This window comes from Sturnus vulgaris, chromosome 9 (genome assembly GCF_052056855.1).
Source record: "Sturnus vulgaris isolate bStuVul1 chromosome 9, bStuVul1.hap1, whole genome shotgun sequence".
NCBI lineage: Eukaryota > Metazoa > Chordata > Aves > Passeriformes > Sturnidae > Sturnus > Sturnus vulgaris.
The window spans coordinates 28,711,655-28,728,203 of NC_142251.1; the positions used below are offsets into that span (position 1 = coordinate 28,711,655).

Sequence of the window (16,549 nt, forward strand, 5' to 3'; positions counted from 1 at the left end):
ACACCAGCAAATAGAAAAACAGCTCTGCACAAGAAAGCTCTACCTGGAAAACAAACACAACAGCCCAGTAGAAGGTACTGGTGAGATCTCCCCAGCCAGGCACCCCCAGCAGCAGGCAGGGCTCACATTCCCTTTCAGGGTGGGAGAAATCTCATCCCTTCTGTGGTTCCCAGCACAGGAGAGCTGCAGAAATGGTCACAGCAACACTAATCCCAGCTCCAGTCTGGCCTCTCTGTTTGGGAAGGTAATAACTCACCACCAGAACCAGAAAGTGGAACAGATCAAAGGCTCAGCTTCACTGACTCACAGCTACGCATGGCCCCAGCCCTCCCAAGATCCACCTGCTCTGCACCAAGACAATGACCAGGGAAGAATGGAAAAAAAAAAAAAAAAGGGGGAAGAAAGCACATTTCTGCAGGGAACCCAGTCTGTGCAGGCTGGGAAAGCAGCGTCCTCCCTTGCAGCCACCGCCACATCCCAGAGGAGCACATGTGAGGAGGTCACTCAAGCATCCCAGAGGCATTGCCCAAGACCTCTGATGGAGAAACTTTGATCTCCTCCAAGCACAGCCAGTCCCTGGGGACTGCCTGTAAAACACACAGCAGAGTGTGCCAGGGCAGACTGACTCCACACAGAAAACCATTTGGAAGAGTTTGTTCCCCTGCTCGCTTCAGAAAGTCCAAAAAGTTCATCTGGCAGTGGGAGGGACCTGCACCCAGAAGCTCAGCCAAGGTAGCCTGTCTCAAGGCTACAAGCTCCCACCAGAGTGAACCAGATAGAAGGGGGGGAAAAATGGACAGGATGTTGACTGGATTGGCCAGCAATCCTATTTGCAGAAAGTGGGAGCTTGGAAAGGAGATGCTGGTGCTGCTGAACCCAGGGCTGTTTTGAGGAGGGCAAGGAAGAGGAAACAGAGGGAAAAAGTGGGCGCTGGGAAAGAGAAGGTAAAAGAAAACAAATCTGCTTTATTATTGCCTGAAACCCAAACAGACTGATTAAAGCAAACATCCCCCCTACTCCTTCCAAAGGGTTGTCTCGTCTGCTTCCTAAATCTGATTCCCATTTGTCTCTATATGGTTCTCATTTGTTCTTCATTCAGGTCTCCTCCGTGTTCCTTGCCGACTCTTAGGAGCCCTCCATGGAGCCATCAGGACTGGCTTCCCTTGGGAACCTGCAAGGGCTGCCCAGGGTCAGACCCAGCACCGGAGCCTGTGCACAGGGAGGAGATGCAGCAAGAGGAAGGCAGCAGGATACAACTACACACAATAGGCAAGAGGCCAAGGAAATCCTTGGAAAGCGCTACTCAATGGTGCTGATGAGCACCTGGGTGCCTCTGGGGTAGCATTCCCTAAGGGTGAAGCAAAAGCAATTAAAAAAAAAGCAAAAGGAACCAGGAAGAGGGGATGCAGCACAACCACAGACCCACCCAGCATTTCCCTCTCTATTAGTGGGCAGCCTTCTGATTAAACAGCAGCTTAAAAATTACCCTAATGGAGCTCCTTTCAAACACAAACCGCAGGGACCTCTCCTAATTGCACAGCTCCTTTCCCAATCCCAGCCAGGATGATGCAGCAGGTCCACTGGCTGCCCTTGCCCGCAGCACTGGCATGCTCTGCCAGCCATGCCTGCTGCTCCCAATGGGGTCTTGGAGCACTGTGGCACCATGGCCTTCACTTTCTGTCCTGGCCCCTGGCTCCCACACCTCTGGATATGCTGCCTTTGCAGAAGGACACCTGCAAGGCCTAACCAAATGCCAGAAAAAGGGAAATAAAAATCTGTCCTTCCACCCCTGTGGACTTTGCCACGGCCTCAGGACACATGGAAAGACCAGGGACTTCCCCTACCACCACCCTCTGCTCTATCTCACCTCCTTCCATACTACTTGTGAGTTTTTCATGGTAAACAATTCCAGTCTGCCCTTGGGATAGCCTCCCTAAACCTCCATCGTGCTGCTGCACAGCCTTACCCTCAAGAGCCCACAAGTGAGGATCCCTGGGCCTGGATGCAGAAGAGTTATTTCTAAGGAAAACTCCCACCTGGGCTGTACACCTGCTGGATGTGCACTGTAATCCTATTCAAAAGGAAACACAGCCCCCTCCTCCACAATAAAAACCAGCCAGGCACCCACAGCCCAACTGATCCATCCAGGGTCTGAGCTCTCGAGAGCCAGGGCCAGCCCTGCATGCACCCAACACCAGAGCAGGTCCAGATGGCCGCATGGGTTTTGTGACATTACACGACACCATTTTCCCCCTCCTGCTTGCTGCCTCTGGAGAGGACACAGTCCCAGCAGCTGCTCTCCCTGCTCCCTCCTGCCCATAAGGAAAGCAGAGACCCCTGACCTTCTCCAACACATCTCCCCAGCCCCTCCACAGCTTAAGCAGCCCAGGTGTGCAAATGTTACCCAATGCCCTCGCCAGGCAGAAAGTAAATTCCAGCAAACAGGGGAAATGCCAGCCGCAGTCAGAGATGGGATGTGCAAATAGCAGCCAGGGACCTTCGGGAGAGGAACAGCCCAGGCCCAGGCGCTCCTACCTATAATCCTTCTCAGGATGCTCCCTCCTGCAGCTCCTGTGGCAGAGCAAGGATGCTAATTTGACTATTTGAGGGAGTGAAAACGTTTGCTCTTGTGCTAAATGACCTTTTCAACCACTTGGGGACAGAATTGCACCGGGGCTTTGGAGTGAGCTACAGCGGGCGCCGCTTGCTCCCTGCTCCCATACTGGATGCTTTGTGCCTCCAGATGCATTTAAGGGATCTGTGCCTCCCAGCCACCTCTGTCCACCCAGCATCAGAGCCAGGAAACAGCCTCTATGGAAAAAATCTGCATGAAGCAGGGAGGAAGAAGTGGTCTGCTAAGAGCTCGCTGAGCAGAGCTCTTCAGACGGTTTCATTTCACATCGCCGAAAGCGTAAATCAGGGAATTGCTCCTCGGGTTCTTCTCCATTAGCAAAGTATATTGCAAGTCCCTTCCCACCGCCGATACCGATCGACACCTCACATCTGCTGACCAGATCTAACAGCCAGGATTTTCCGGGGGAATAATACATTCAGTGAAAACACCATTCCTGCCACCTGCTCCCCCCAAACGTGCAACCGCTCCGGGAGCGGCTCCTCGCTCTCTGCAGGCACACGCACAACACCACACTGCAGCCAAAAGCCTCGTGAATCCCTATCAGAAATAAAGAGGTGACCCCTTCAAAGCAAGGGTCATAAACCCCTCAAAACGCACTTCCAGCCAATGGAGCATGTCCCACTGTCTGGAACTTCCCTAAATGTGAACAAGTGCTCTTCTGGAAAGCACCAGCTTCACACAAAACCTACTGGGGAGGGCCATGTCCTGTGCTATCAACGCTATCAAGTCAGGATTGACAGCCACAACTCTTTCCAGATAATTCCTTCTGCCCTGTGAACTGCAATCTCTAGCCTTTTGTCTAGAAATTTGCAATAATCAGAGTATTGCAAATTCATCGCGTTATCGCACTATTTGAAATAATATTTTTGCAATTTATTGCAAGATCGCAATCAATCATATTATTCAAAATTCTTGCAATATTATTGTAATGAATCATATATTACAATAATAATTTTGCATATAAGCAGACTTCTCCCAAACAAAAACCACTAATCTAAAACACTTGCAACCTTTTAAAATTAAAGACTTAGGGGTTAAAAGCCAAATTTACAGCTGAAAGCCAGAGGCCAATCCATGCAGAGGCTTCCAGTATTGTATCATTCCTAATGTTTCACCAGAGAATCACTGCACGGGGAAAAAAAGAAAAGGATGCGTGTAAACAAGCAAAGGTACACCCACCAGCAGCTTGGGTTTTGAAACATTAATGTTGAAATTAGAAAGGCACATTCAGTAGAGTTATGGGCAGATTCACTTTCAGTTTGGCTCCAGCCTTGTAAATATCAAATGTCAAAAGGAAGCAACTGCACTGAGTTAAGAGAGAAAAATCCCCATGCTGTAAAGACATATTCAGGATTGGGATCACTGGAGTTGGGAAAGAAGCAGCAACCAGCAAGGAACACTTCACAACTGGAAGGGTATTTTTGCTGGGTAACCTGCCACTGCTAATTCTGCTAATCGACATCACTCTGGAATTTGAAAATGTTATCCAACCAGGACAGAAACTTGATTTTCCTCTTCTGGTAACAAGGATGGGCAGGCCAGGCAGGTTGTGTGAAACCAAAAATGGGATGTGGAAATGATGAACTGAGTTTCCAGGCTTGTACTCTAACAAGAAACAAAAATCCAGGCACCAGCATTTAAGCAGGCTGATCCCACTTGCAAAGGCAGCTCTGCTCGTTTTTCAACAAGGCTGAAGTAAAATGGCAAAGTTATCATTTTAGATTAGAGTAGCTCCTCACAGCACTAGCTCTTCCGAGGGTTTTCCATTTATCAGTAGATTTAGGGGGGAAAAAAAGGGCAGGGGAGACTAGAAGAGCCCATCAGCTTAGGGCAAGCAAAAAAAGCTATTTTGGGTAAGGCTTCTCCTATAAATAAAAGGCTGGGAAGGGAGAGGACAGTGACAATGTATAGCTCCCTCAAGGTGTCACAGGGGATTTTTATTATCCGTGGTGGCAACCTCCCCAAAACACAGAGCATCACCAGCAGCACTCGGCTTCCCTGGCAGCCAAACCCTCCACTGAGCTGCCCATTCTCTGGCTGCCTTGCCTTCCCACACAGGAAAAGGAGCCAGGAGAAGTGGCTTGCTCTTCCAGCTCAAAAAAAAAAATTATATATATACACACATACACGTACAGGGGCACAGCTCACAAACACAAGGCCAAGAGATATTATTATTCCTGTTTTTTTGTACTTGACACAGTTGCAAATCAATAATTCCAGGCCAAGTGATTCCCAGCACTGGGAGAAAGCATCACCTGAGTCCCTCCTGAGCCCAGCCTGACAACACACACTAATGTATTCAGCCCACAGCCTCCTCAGGCCACAGCTTTCTGTAATTTATCCCTACAGCACCCGCCACCCTGGATAATTTAAGTCGCTGGGGGATGCAGCACCTCCAAGGCGGCTTTGAGGAGAAGCTGCCGACCAGCCAGCCCACAAAACCATCAGTTTTGCTTTCCAAGGGAGTTCCCAGCAGATGCTCCCCAAAGGTGAGGTGGATTTCACAGAAAAACCCCCAATACTGATGCCTGTGGAGCACACTGGGGAGGTGGTCATCTGCAAAGCAGCACCTACAAGCACCCTGCACACCCAAAAATCCGGGGTGCTCGCACAGCCTGGGCTCCCGCAGAAGGTGCAGCATTGGGCTAGCATGTGTGAGCCCAGGCTGGCAGCCCAGGGGCCAGGCACTGCTCACAAACACCTTCTCCCACCACGGGGAACACTCACCAGACCGGGACCCGATGGATGTTTAGGGAAAGCAAAGGATGCAGACTGAGGTTGGTTTATTAGATTACGGACAGCCCCATGCAAATAGGGCCATATTGATCTGGTCTGCAAACACCTGGCTGGGAATACGAGCAGCCCCTGAGTATACAGAAGCTGCTGGAGATTATTAACCAGATCCATTGCTGTAAATCACATTACCTCCTTCCAAACCCTGACCCAGCACGGAGTCCCCCTGTGCTAGGCGCTGTACAGGGCACATCCTTGCAGCACAAGGGAGCATCACTTCTCCCTGTACAGCACCCAAACAGCTGAAAACTCAGCCCAAAACTGTGGAGCCCGGCAGAGGCATCCTGTTCTGGGGGCCACGGAGCCAGTTTTGTGCAGCCTTCCTTTGCCACAGCAACTCCCAAAGCAAAACATGTCACCAGGAGAAATTCACTACATAGGGAAACTGCCATGGGAAGCAGGAAGAAAAAAAAATTACAAATAATAAAAAAGGTAGAAAATAGATAATATCACATCTTCAGGGGAAAATTCAGCCCTGCTTCTATTGGGTTCCTCATATTTTGCATCAACTGCAAACCACCCCTGTAGTGCACAGGGCAGACAAGACAGGCTCTCTGGTCTCCCAAAGCATCCCAACTCCAAGCACAGGAAAGGAAAAAAGGTAGTAGGAAAATGCTTCCCAGCAGAATTCCAAGAGATCACAAAACCCTTTGCAGAGCTTCATTAGCAGAAAAGGCAGCAGCTCCAGGATTAAAGGAGGAACTGGGGAATAAGGTGCCGAACCAAAGGCAGAGGAGGAATCCCGTCTTCCTCCGTTCTCCCTGCCAAAATCCACAGCTCTGATTCAGCAGAAGCACCACCAGCAGCACAGCCTACTACATCTCACTGCAAACAAACCCATTTATGTTTAAACCACCACCCTACTCCCCTCAAGGATTGCTGCATGCAGTAATTTCCTTGTGAAGGGGAAAAAAAAATAAAACAAACCATGATGAAATTGTCTCAGAGTTTCTCTGTGTTTTGTTTACAACGGCTGCCCTCAAACCCAGGGCCGGCACGAGTCCTGCTAACAGGAATAAATCTCGCATTTGAGAGCATTTAGAAAAGCTCTGCTTGCAGACACTCAGCGCTCCAAAGAGGAAATCCCTCTGCAGGTCTCAAATAAGGGAACTTGAATCACTTTTCCCAGGAGAAATTTAGGCCTGAAAGATCTTCTGAGTTTCTCATTTGGAGCTACAAGGCCCAATAACAAGATCTCTTTTCCCGGACTCACCCACAAACTGACTGCTGCCAGGATCACGCAGAGGTGAGGGGAGACGGACTGGAGAGAGACCCATGGCAGCAAGGAAGACACCCAAGATTCATGGAGGGGAATGCTCTGGTTAGCTGCTATTTATGCCCACATCTGGTTAATACAAGTATTTTTCCAGCATGCATTAATAGTGAACACAGATTTATTCTCCTCCGTGCCTTGTCCAGTGCTGTCAGCAGGAATTAGCCATAGAGTGGGCTGCTGGCACAGCACCTTCCAGGAACACTCCTTCCCTGGACCCAAAGCTACCCAAAACCTGGGGATGCAAAGGCTTAAAAAACTGGGAGTACGGGGATCCAGAGCTGGAAGACTGGCTCGTCCATTTCCCAGGAGCAAACAGACGGGGCTGGGAGCAACAGAACACAGCAGCCCCTCCGAGAGCACCTTCCCGCTCCGCTGCAATCACAACAAAGTGTGCTGAACAGCAGGCACCCACAAAAAACAAGCCTTGAAATACAAAGCAAACAGGTTTAGCTCCTGTACACCCCAAATCGTGGGGAGTCCCTCAGGAGTGGGAATGCTATGCCAGAGCCAGGCCTGGTTTCTCTGCTTTGATGGCAGGGCCGAGGGGGAGGAGGTGGGAAGAAGAGCTCACTGGCAGCCCTGTTCTTCCCACCTCCTCCCCTGGAGGATTGCAGGAGGCCAATTTTGATTAAACTAATTAAGCCTGCTCCATTCAAAGAGCTCCAACCACATGCTACCAGGGGAGAAGAAGAAAATATGAAATTACAAGGAAAAAAGACAAGTCTCCCCACAAGCACGCTCCTCCAAAGCCACCCATCCCCAGCAGATCCCTGATGGACACCACTATACCAGAAGATAAAAACCCAGAAAACAGACATTTTAGAGACAGGTTCAGCCCTGAAGACCCTGCTCCCTCCAGCTACCAGGACCTTCTGGGATATGTCCCCACCTCCCATCAGTGACTGGTTTCCATTCCCTCCCAGCCAGTCCCAGAGGTAGCCACTCCTCTGGTGTTAATTCAGTCCTCCACCAAGACAAGGTCTACCCAACCATCCCTATCTTCCAGTCCCTTGCACATTCCCTCCCCTCCTTTCCCTTGAAGACATCAGGTTTCTGGAAGCAATTTAATTGTGAGTTACAGCGAGGCTTCCTCAGGCAGTGTGGATCGGACTGGAGGCCCTGCTCTCCCAAAATGTTTCACTTCCCCCCAGGGCAGCTGCACTAGGGATTCTGCCTGACATGGAGAGAGAAGCACTTTTGCCTTCAAAGCCTTTCAACTGGAAGGAAAAAAATATAGTAATAACAAATATCAAAGCAAAGGCTTCCACCCTTTAAAGGGCAGGAGGGAGAGCAGCCGGGCGAGGGCTGAACCTGCCCAAAGCTGAGCAGGGACCCTGCAGGGCTGGAGCACTGAGCACTTTCCTGATGAGCTTTCTTTCGAAGCAGCAGCAGAATGATGCCCTAGGTGCAAGAATTGCATTGAAATTCAAATCGGGGTGTTGAACTCTCTCCTGCGCCTTGGGAAACCTCCTCGGGTGGAAACGAAGGATAAGGAGGAGGGCAGGATTTGATACCCTGGGGAAGGGCTGGGGGAAGGAAAGCAAGCTGCCCCATCCTGCTGAGAGGAAAGCTTGAGCCAAGGGGCGCTGGGCTTGCCAATGTACCCCTCTTAAAGCTCTGCCCCACACCCCAAAAACCCCAGCAGCGTCTGCCCCTCTTCTCCCCATGCTGCTCCTGGTGGGGCTTTACTTGGGGCGTGGGGAAGAGAAGGGAGGGAGGAAGAAAAAGAAACCCCATATCATAATTGCTATATTAAAGAGAAATAGCAAGCAAGAATAATAAGAGAGGTGTCAGAAGTGAAATACAGTAACAGACATTAAAAAAAAAAAAAAGACTACAGTTCTGCGATGGGGGTGTTAATTGAACACAGAGCTAGAGAGAACAAAGGGGTGTTAAGGAAGAGAAGAAGGGGAAAAATCCTGCCTCCTCCGAAGATCTGATTTGAGTTAAGTTTGGTGAAGATAATGCACAGGGAAAGGTAGCTAAGAGGCACCTTATATAGCTATTATGCTCCAAAATTAAAAAAAAAAAAAAAAAAAAAAAAAAGAAAAAGACAAACTCATTATTCAACAACAATTGCACGGCTAATCAGTGCTGTCTATAAATATTCCACTTTGTAAATCCCCCCCATTGGTGTTATGTACATTTTTCTTTTCATCCTGAATTCCTTCAACACAGGAGGGAGAGGATGGCAAGAAAATAAAAATTGCGGGATTTCAAATGCAAAGTCAGGGTCTTTTTAAGAAGTAGAATTTGCCCGATGCCCTCACCTCCCCCAAATGAGCAGAGAAAGTGAAACGATGGGAAAAGCTCTTAAGGAGGAGGAATCAGATTAAATGGTCATATATCCTGTGCTCAGCCTCTCCCCGCCGGTCCCCGCGAACGAGATGGGAGTTGGGAAAGGCTCACAGCTGAAATAGATGCTGCTGCATTTTGACAGCAGATATTTTCCAGTTTGCCATCCAAGGACCCCACGTCTGCGTACGCCTTGCCTGATTCTTCTGCTTAGCTATTCTGCTCATGCAGAGAACAGCTTAAAAAAAAAAAAAAATACCAAGAGAGAGGGAAAAAAACAAGGGGAAAAAAAAAAAAAAAAAACCACAGCCATAAAGACAGAGTCCTATCCCTGCCTTCAAACTTTTTATAAATCAGGAATGCAATTTCCGATTTCAATCCCTATTGATGGAGGAATCAATTGTATTTAGGACAACAATGCCTCCCATTTCCATAATTATTATTCCAAAAAGCCAGCCAGCCAGCCATTTGAAGGCAGTCCTGCCCCTTCCCTCGCAACAAAGCGACCAACAGCAAGTGAAAACACACCAAATGAACGCTGACAACTTCAATGTATATTTAAGCGGCAATTTTTTCCCTCCCCTACATACTCCTGCCTGGATCAGGCCTCTCAACTTTTATTACTTTTAAACAGACATCACCCGAAAAGCAGCAATCCCCAAGTCTGCAGACAAAAGGCAACCCTTTGAGCTTTTTTTCATCATTATAATTTTTAAAAGTGATAATAAATACTTTAAAATAACTGAAGAGCCCAAATGCACAAGGTAACTCTTTGGCCAGTAGAGATGACCTATTTTTCTAAGAACTTTATGGACACTTTGGGTTTGCTCAAGACAAGGTTAACGCTGTGAAATAGTAGCCATAATGTAGCGAGAGATGGTGGTAAAGTCTCTGTAAGGCTCTGGAGTCACTTAAATCAGGCAGCGGGGTAACCGAACGCACATTTCTGCACATCATAACGCCGGGGGGAAGATGTACGCACGCACTTTCAAACACCCACCAGTGACCACAAACAATCACCAGGATTTCAAACGCCACACATGCAAAAATCTGGGAAGCTAAATGGAAAGTGGGAAGTGAGAAGTTGGCTCAACTTTCACGCCGCTGCCCGCGAGGAAGGGGTAAGCAAACAGACGCAGGCGGTACCCTCGGCCCCAGAAAAAACAAGGCAAACTTCCTCCAGCATTGGGCTCGCAAAGCAATAATTAAAAAAAAATAATAAAAATAAACTGAAACCATCTGGCTGTTTGCTTTCTTATGAAGTGTGACTTTTGGGGATGCAGATGGGGGAAGAGGGGAGGAGGTCTTTGAATTTGCAAAGTGAAAGAATTCACCGCAAACAGATCCAAGGGTAGATAAACAACGCTCCAAAAGCCATCTCGAGTCAACCTCTTTGGAGACCTCCACAGCACAAGCTCGTAAGCCAAGTAACCCAGGCACAACACCAACAAATAGCATTTATAAAAATGTAAACCAGCCCAGTTCACACCTGGATGTCCTTATTTCCAGCAGTATGCTTCACCCTATACCATCTCTTTCCATTTTCCTTAGCAGACAGGAATTATTGTACCCCGTCACTGTGGCCATACACAGTTCCTCATCCCTCCCCAGCTCACTGGAACCTCACAGCATCCCTGAGCTCACCTGGCTTTTCCCACCAACTTTGGTCCCAGCAGATCCCTCGTTCCCTAACTTTGCCACTGCGCTGATAGCGAAGCTGAGCTGGGATTAAACAGTCACCCTGCCAAAAAGTGTCCCTGCACAGGCAACGTATGGAGCATCAAATACAGCATCAAACACACTTGGAGAAGAGACAGGCAAAGGCTCTTTGGCTCACACAGAATTAAAGGAGAAAGAGAAAAGAAGAGGGAAAGGAACTCAGTGGCTCCCTTTTTTGTGGGGGAACGCCGTAAAATCCTGAACGTTTCTGTCTACGTAGACTCGCTCACGTTACAGCATAAGGACAGTTTGGAGGTTCCCATAGCAAACCCATTGCTGGCTATTATGGGAAGTCTGTAGGGAAGGACTCCTCGGGAAGGTCAGAGGCGGCCCCGCAGCCGTGAGGACTCGGGAGAGCCGAATGCCATCGGTAGGTGCTTTGTCTGGGCTACACGCTGCACAAACAACGCTTAACAAAGGGCCCTCTTAGTCATTTTATATATATTGCAAGAGTCAAGCAATTGTATTTTCAATCAGCTGTTCATGCTGGGAGGTTTTAGAGATATAAATATATATATATATTTTTAAGAATGGAAAAAAAAATAAAACCTAGTTCAGGTTTCTGAAAGCTGTTCCCCTTTTATGTGTAACTATCAATGTATATCAACTGGGTGTGCAATCATATTTATTGTCACTTTCATTCATGTCATGCCCTTGCTTATATGGCTTAGATATGAATTATTGACTGTTTCAGTCCTTGTTGTAAAGAGGGGGGAAAGCAGGGGGAAAAGTCAAGTACTTTGCAGCGTGCTAAAACAAGGCAGCTACACCGGCATGGGAAAGCCCACAGATCAACTCTGGTAAGCTCAGAAAGCCAACAGGAGAGATGAACCACCCCTCGAATTCCCATCATTCCCCCCACTTTTTTTTTTTTTTTTACATTTAAGACAAAAAAAAAAAAAAAAAAAAAAAAAAATTCCAACAAATACATAAATAAGTGGTGCATGTTGCTAAATGTCCTGCCCTGAGCATCTGTTGTTTAAGATCACCCTTGATTGATGACTGCTATTTTTTAATTGTTGCTTTTAAAATTTAAATGCCCCCCTGGGATGTGTTATAAGTGTGTTAGTACATGGTAGGAGGTCTGGAAAGTGGGAAACAGCAGAACCAACGCTCTCATGCCATTAGCTTCTAAAGAAGCCTGAGAACACCCCATGCCATAAAACAACAGTACCCTAAAGTAACTAACAATCTAATATATTACTTTCACTAAAGGCAACTGACAACTTGCTCTTACATGAGCTAGCCTGGATGATTGGCAGACAAGAGCATTTTAACCCTTTCTTTAAAAAAAAAAAAGTAAGAAACCTTTGTGTTTACCTGAATACTAATGGTAATAAAACTGCACAGTTTCATTTTGTTGGGATTATTTCCCACACACCCACTCTGCATTCAGATTTTGTTTTTTAAGCAGTGCCATGTCTTAAAGAAGAAACTAGAGCACGACAGAAATTGCAAGGGGGTTGATTTTTTTTTTCCTCCCAGAAAAAGCAATAAATAAAGAAGGGCTATACAATAGAAATTAAACCATGATATTTTCTCTTCTAGGCACAAACCACATCATGCAAGTCCACTGCCAGAAGCATTAAATACCAAGGAGTTATTTCTCCCCACTTAAATACTGCTGCATGGGGAGGGGAGGGCACAGACTTGGAGGAATAAAATCCCGAAAGAGCAAAAAGAAAAACAATACAGAACCAACAGCACAGATTTCCTACCTGTTTTTTCTTTGATTTCACACAAGACATTAAAAAGCGCCGGCTTCATCCTGTGGCAGTTTAAAGCATGTTTCCTGGAGAGAAAAGAAAAGAGGGGAGGGTGAGCTCAGGATGTCACCGAGAAGAACAACTTTCCAAATTCACACTGGCTGGTGCAGGGAGGGCAGGTTTGAGCCCCCAGTGCTGCAAACAGCCACCTACCAACCCAAGGCAGGGGAGATGAATGCCACCAGTTTAGGAATGGCTGGAAAATTGCCTTTGCCACCGAGCAGCTCCACGGCGGGCACGAGGCAGGCGATGCTCCACGGCAAAGCCAGATCCAAGCTTTTGGGAGCCAAGCTCGGATCAACTGTCTTGTTCAATATAGACACAGCACTGGGCTCTCCCTGTCCCCCACCTCCAATATTACACCAGGCCATGTGCTTTATTAGGCTCGACCTGTGAGGCAGAGGGGAAATAAACTCCTCCTTGCCCCAGTGCTGGAAACATCCTCTGCTTAGAGCTGTCAATTCAGGGAATTTCAGCGCCCAACTCGGAGCACAGAAAAGACGTATGGAGAGACAACCCCATTCCTCTGCCTCCATGCTACTTACATCCAGCTTATTTGCAGGTGTTAAAATTTAATTCTTGACAATTGGGACAGTAAACACATTAAAAAAATCACAGCCGGCTGCTTCTGGGAAGGGGAGGGAATGCTATTCAACGCCGCTCCTTTCGGCCGCTGTTACTCCAGAGCTGACCGTTCTCCTGTGGGTTTTGAGGAGAGACTTTGGGGAGGGGGCGCTTTAATTGGCTGGTTTTAAAACCCACCACACGGCCGCTGAGGCAAAGGAACAGTGTGATTTAATTTTTTCCTCTGGAGCCTTAGGGTGGTTAGCCAAGGGTTCAGTTTGCACACAGGGCTGTTGCTATCGCGCGCCGGTTACGGGGATTTCTGTTTACCAACCGAAATTACACGCGAAAGACGATGTGAACATCTGGCAAACATTCACACTACTTACCCCACCACCCACAACATGCTAAAAAGATTTATATATCTGATGAAGTCTCTCAAAGGTATATACCCCTGCAGAACCACAGCGTTCCCTTATCAGCACACCCAGATGGGCGCAGACATTTGGGTATACGCAAATCACGTACATATGCTGTAAGGGCCCTCTCACAAATAATGCTGGCACTTTGCATCTTCCCAAAACTTAATTAAAAAAAAAAAAAAAGAAAAAAAAAACCAAACAAAAAAGAGGCAGCAAAACAACCGTGCAATAGTAGGATGGAAGGAGGAAATGCAAAGCCAAATGTTATTGATAAATACAGCGTGTCTGCCAGCTCAGAATTCAAAATAATAATAATTTTACAAAAAAAAAAAAAAAGGAAAAAAAAAAAAGTACTGTGAGGAAGCAGCTGAAATAGACCAGCAAGGCAAACCCATAAAGCCTTCTCCTAGCTCTGTTCTGCTTTGGTTTTATTGATTTGATTAACTACACTAAATTATCCAGGCAGGAACACACACGATTCCTGCAACTTTCCAAAGGAAGAGCCCCTCACTGCCCCGGGTCTGGCCGGGGAGAAAGTGAATGATTTCCTCCTCCTCCTCACAGCTATTCTGCCCCTGCAAGAACATAAGAAAATGAGTAAGATCAATCCTGCAACCAGCCTTTTTGGTAAGCGGGAACTCTGGAGAAGCTGTGGAGGCAGGGAGCATGGAAGCTGAGGTTTGGGGGCTACTTTTATCCTTCTGCAAGTTCTTAAGCGAGTTTTGGGGCTGTGCGGTGCGTTTTTCCAGGAACAATGTATTCTAGCAATCTGCTTCAACCCGAGGCCATAAGTATCAGCAGGAAAGACAACACACTAAGCAGCTTTGCAGCCCAGAAGAAATATCAAGTGTAACCCAGGCAATTCAGGGCAACTTTTTTGTTCTAATTCCTTCATTTGAGGGTTAGTTTTTTTTCCTCCCCTTCCTGAACTTTTGGTAGTGCCTTTGAAGGTGCGCATTAGGTTTGTACTCCCCGAAGCTCAGGGCAATTCGGATACCGGCTCTTATTTTTTTTTCCCTTTTTAAATACATCTGCAATTAAGAAGTAGGGAGAAAAAGGAAAAAAAGGCTAAGCTTCTATGAGCATCTTCAAAGCGCAGAAACGCGCTGAAAAAATAACACCACTATAGGGGCCTTAAGAAAGACATTATTAGCAGCCTTAAAAAGCGGGGCAGCACTCCGTGGCTCTTTCGGAGGAGCCCAGAGCTGAGCCCAAATCCCCACCACCCTCCGCAGTTAAACCCCCACCCCAAAAAAGGCTGGGAAAAGCCAGGCCCAGTTTGTGGATGGAGGGAGGAGGAGGCTGCGGGCGCGGCGACCCCTCGAAACCGCCACGAAGTTGGGAGGTGGGAGAAAGATGGGAAATAATAAAGGGGGGGTATTAAAAGAAAGGGGGGGGGTCCTCTTTCTTTTCCTCTCCCTCCCTCCTTCCCTGGGCACATTTCTCCGCAGCAGGAGCAGCAGGACCCCCGTCCCCCGATGAGCCGCGGCCGGGCGCGCTCCCCCCGCCCGGACAACAAAGGCCGGGCCGGGGCGCGGGGGAAACTTCCCGGCACCTGCCCCCTCCCACCGCTCCCCGCCGCTCTCACCTGGCCTGCGCCTCGTCCAAACTCTGGTCCGTGATGGTCATGATCTGCTGTAAGATGTCTCCGATGTCCTGCTTCCTGCCTGCCTCCCCCTCCGCCCCGCCTGGTCCATCCTGCATGTGCTGGGACAGGCCCGGGTGCCCCGGCATCCCCACCCCGCTGTGCGTGTGCATCAGCCGCGGCTGGTCATCCATCGCCGGCCGCCGGCCCCGCTCCGCCGCCGCCTCCTGCCCTGGCTGCCGGGAGCGGCGCGGCTGGGCTGGCCGCCTGGCTCCTCGCTTTCTTTTCTTGCTCGCTTTCTTCTTCTTCTTTCCTCCCCCCCCTTCCTCCTCCTCCTCCTCCTCCTCCCCAGCCTCTTCCTCTTCGCTTTTTATTTATCCTTCACGCTGGCGCCCGGCTCCGCGGCGGGGAGGAAGAGGAGGAGGAGAAAAATGAAGGGGGGGGGGGGGAGGAGAGAGGAAAAAAAAAAAGAGAGAGAAAAAAGAAAGGGGAAAAAATCCCTTTGGCTGCTGGAGGAGGAGGAGGAGGAGGAGGAGGGAGGAGGGAGGGAGGGAAGGAGGAGGGAGGGAAAGGGGGGGGTTCCGGGGAAGGGAGGGGAAACGGCGGCGACTCCAAAAGCAGGGCAGCTCAGCCCCGCGCCGGGGAGGCAGCGGGCGGGCCGGGGGCAGGGGCTGCGCCCGGGGAGGAGGAGGCGGTGGCAGCGGCGGCCGCCCGCGATGGCAACGCCGGAGCTACCGCGGCCGGAGCGCGGCGGAGCCCCCGCGCACCGGGGGAGGGCTCCAAACTTTCCCCCACCCTGGGGCCGCGTTCGGGGCTGGCTGGGCCCCCCTGCGCCGGGCCTGCGCGCACCGCTCCGGCCCTCGCCGCCTGCTTTTGTTCGGCTCCGGACTCCTCAAACTGGCACGGAGGAGCCCGGGGGCGGGGGGAGGAAGGGGCAGCGGCGCCGCCCGCCCCCCCGGCCCCATTGGCGGCGGCGGCGGCGGGAGGGCCGGCCCGCAGGCCGCACCGCCCCCTGCGCGCCCGCCCGTCAATCTCCGGGTTCAGAGGTGGGACGGGGCCGCGCCCCGCCTGCGCCTTAAAGCGACCGAGCCCGGCCGAGCGCGGCCGAACGGGGGGAAGGGGCGGCCGGGCCCGGCCATGCGGGGCCCCCGCAGGCCCTTAGCCCCCGCCCGGGCCTCGGCCCCGCTCCCCGCCCCTCCGAGCGGTGCCTCAGCCTTTCCGCCTGCACTCGGGAGCGCCGCGGCCCGCCGGCTGCTGCTCGGGCTCCCCACTGCCCCACACCTCCCCTCAACCTTTCTGCCTCCTCTCAGCCTTTTCTATCTCTCTTCAGCTTTCTCCATCTCCTCTCAGCCTCTCCATCTTTACCTTTCCTTAGCCAGCCATCCCTCCTTGGCCTTCCCTTATCCCCTCGCCCCCCTGGTGCCCCCAGGCAGTCTCTGTGTCCCCCGCTGCCCCTCTGCCGTCCCTCTGGCTCTCACTCCCCACACTATTCCA

The 16,549-nt window shown here is 49.9% G+C and overlaps 1 protein-coding gene across 2 annotated transcripts in view; it reads right to left on the bottom strand.

Annotated features, from left to right (window-relative positions):
• Positions 1-15,556, bottom strand: part of PBX1 (PBX homeobox 1) — a 127,516-nt gene extending 111,960 nt beyond the window's left edge. Inside the window, exons 1-2 of one of the 2 annotated variants that reach the window (XM_014874730.2) lie at positions 15,059-15,556; positions 12,437-12,510 (exon numbers count right to left, since the gene is read on the bottom strand). In XM_014874730.2, coding sequence (XP_014730216.1) covers positions 12,437-12,510; positions 15,059-15,249 — 265 coding nt within the window. In that variant the 5' untranslated portion in view covers positions 15,250-15,556. The remainder of the gene's footprint in view (positions 1-12,436; positions 12,511-15,058) is intronic. The other variant, XM_014874729.2, reaches the window with a different exon arrangement.
• Between the last annotated feature and the right edge of the window lie 993 nt (positions 15,557-16,549).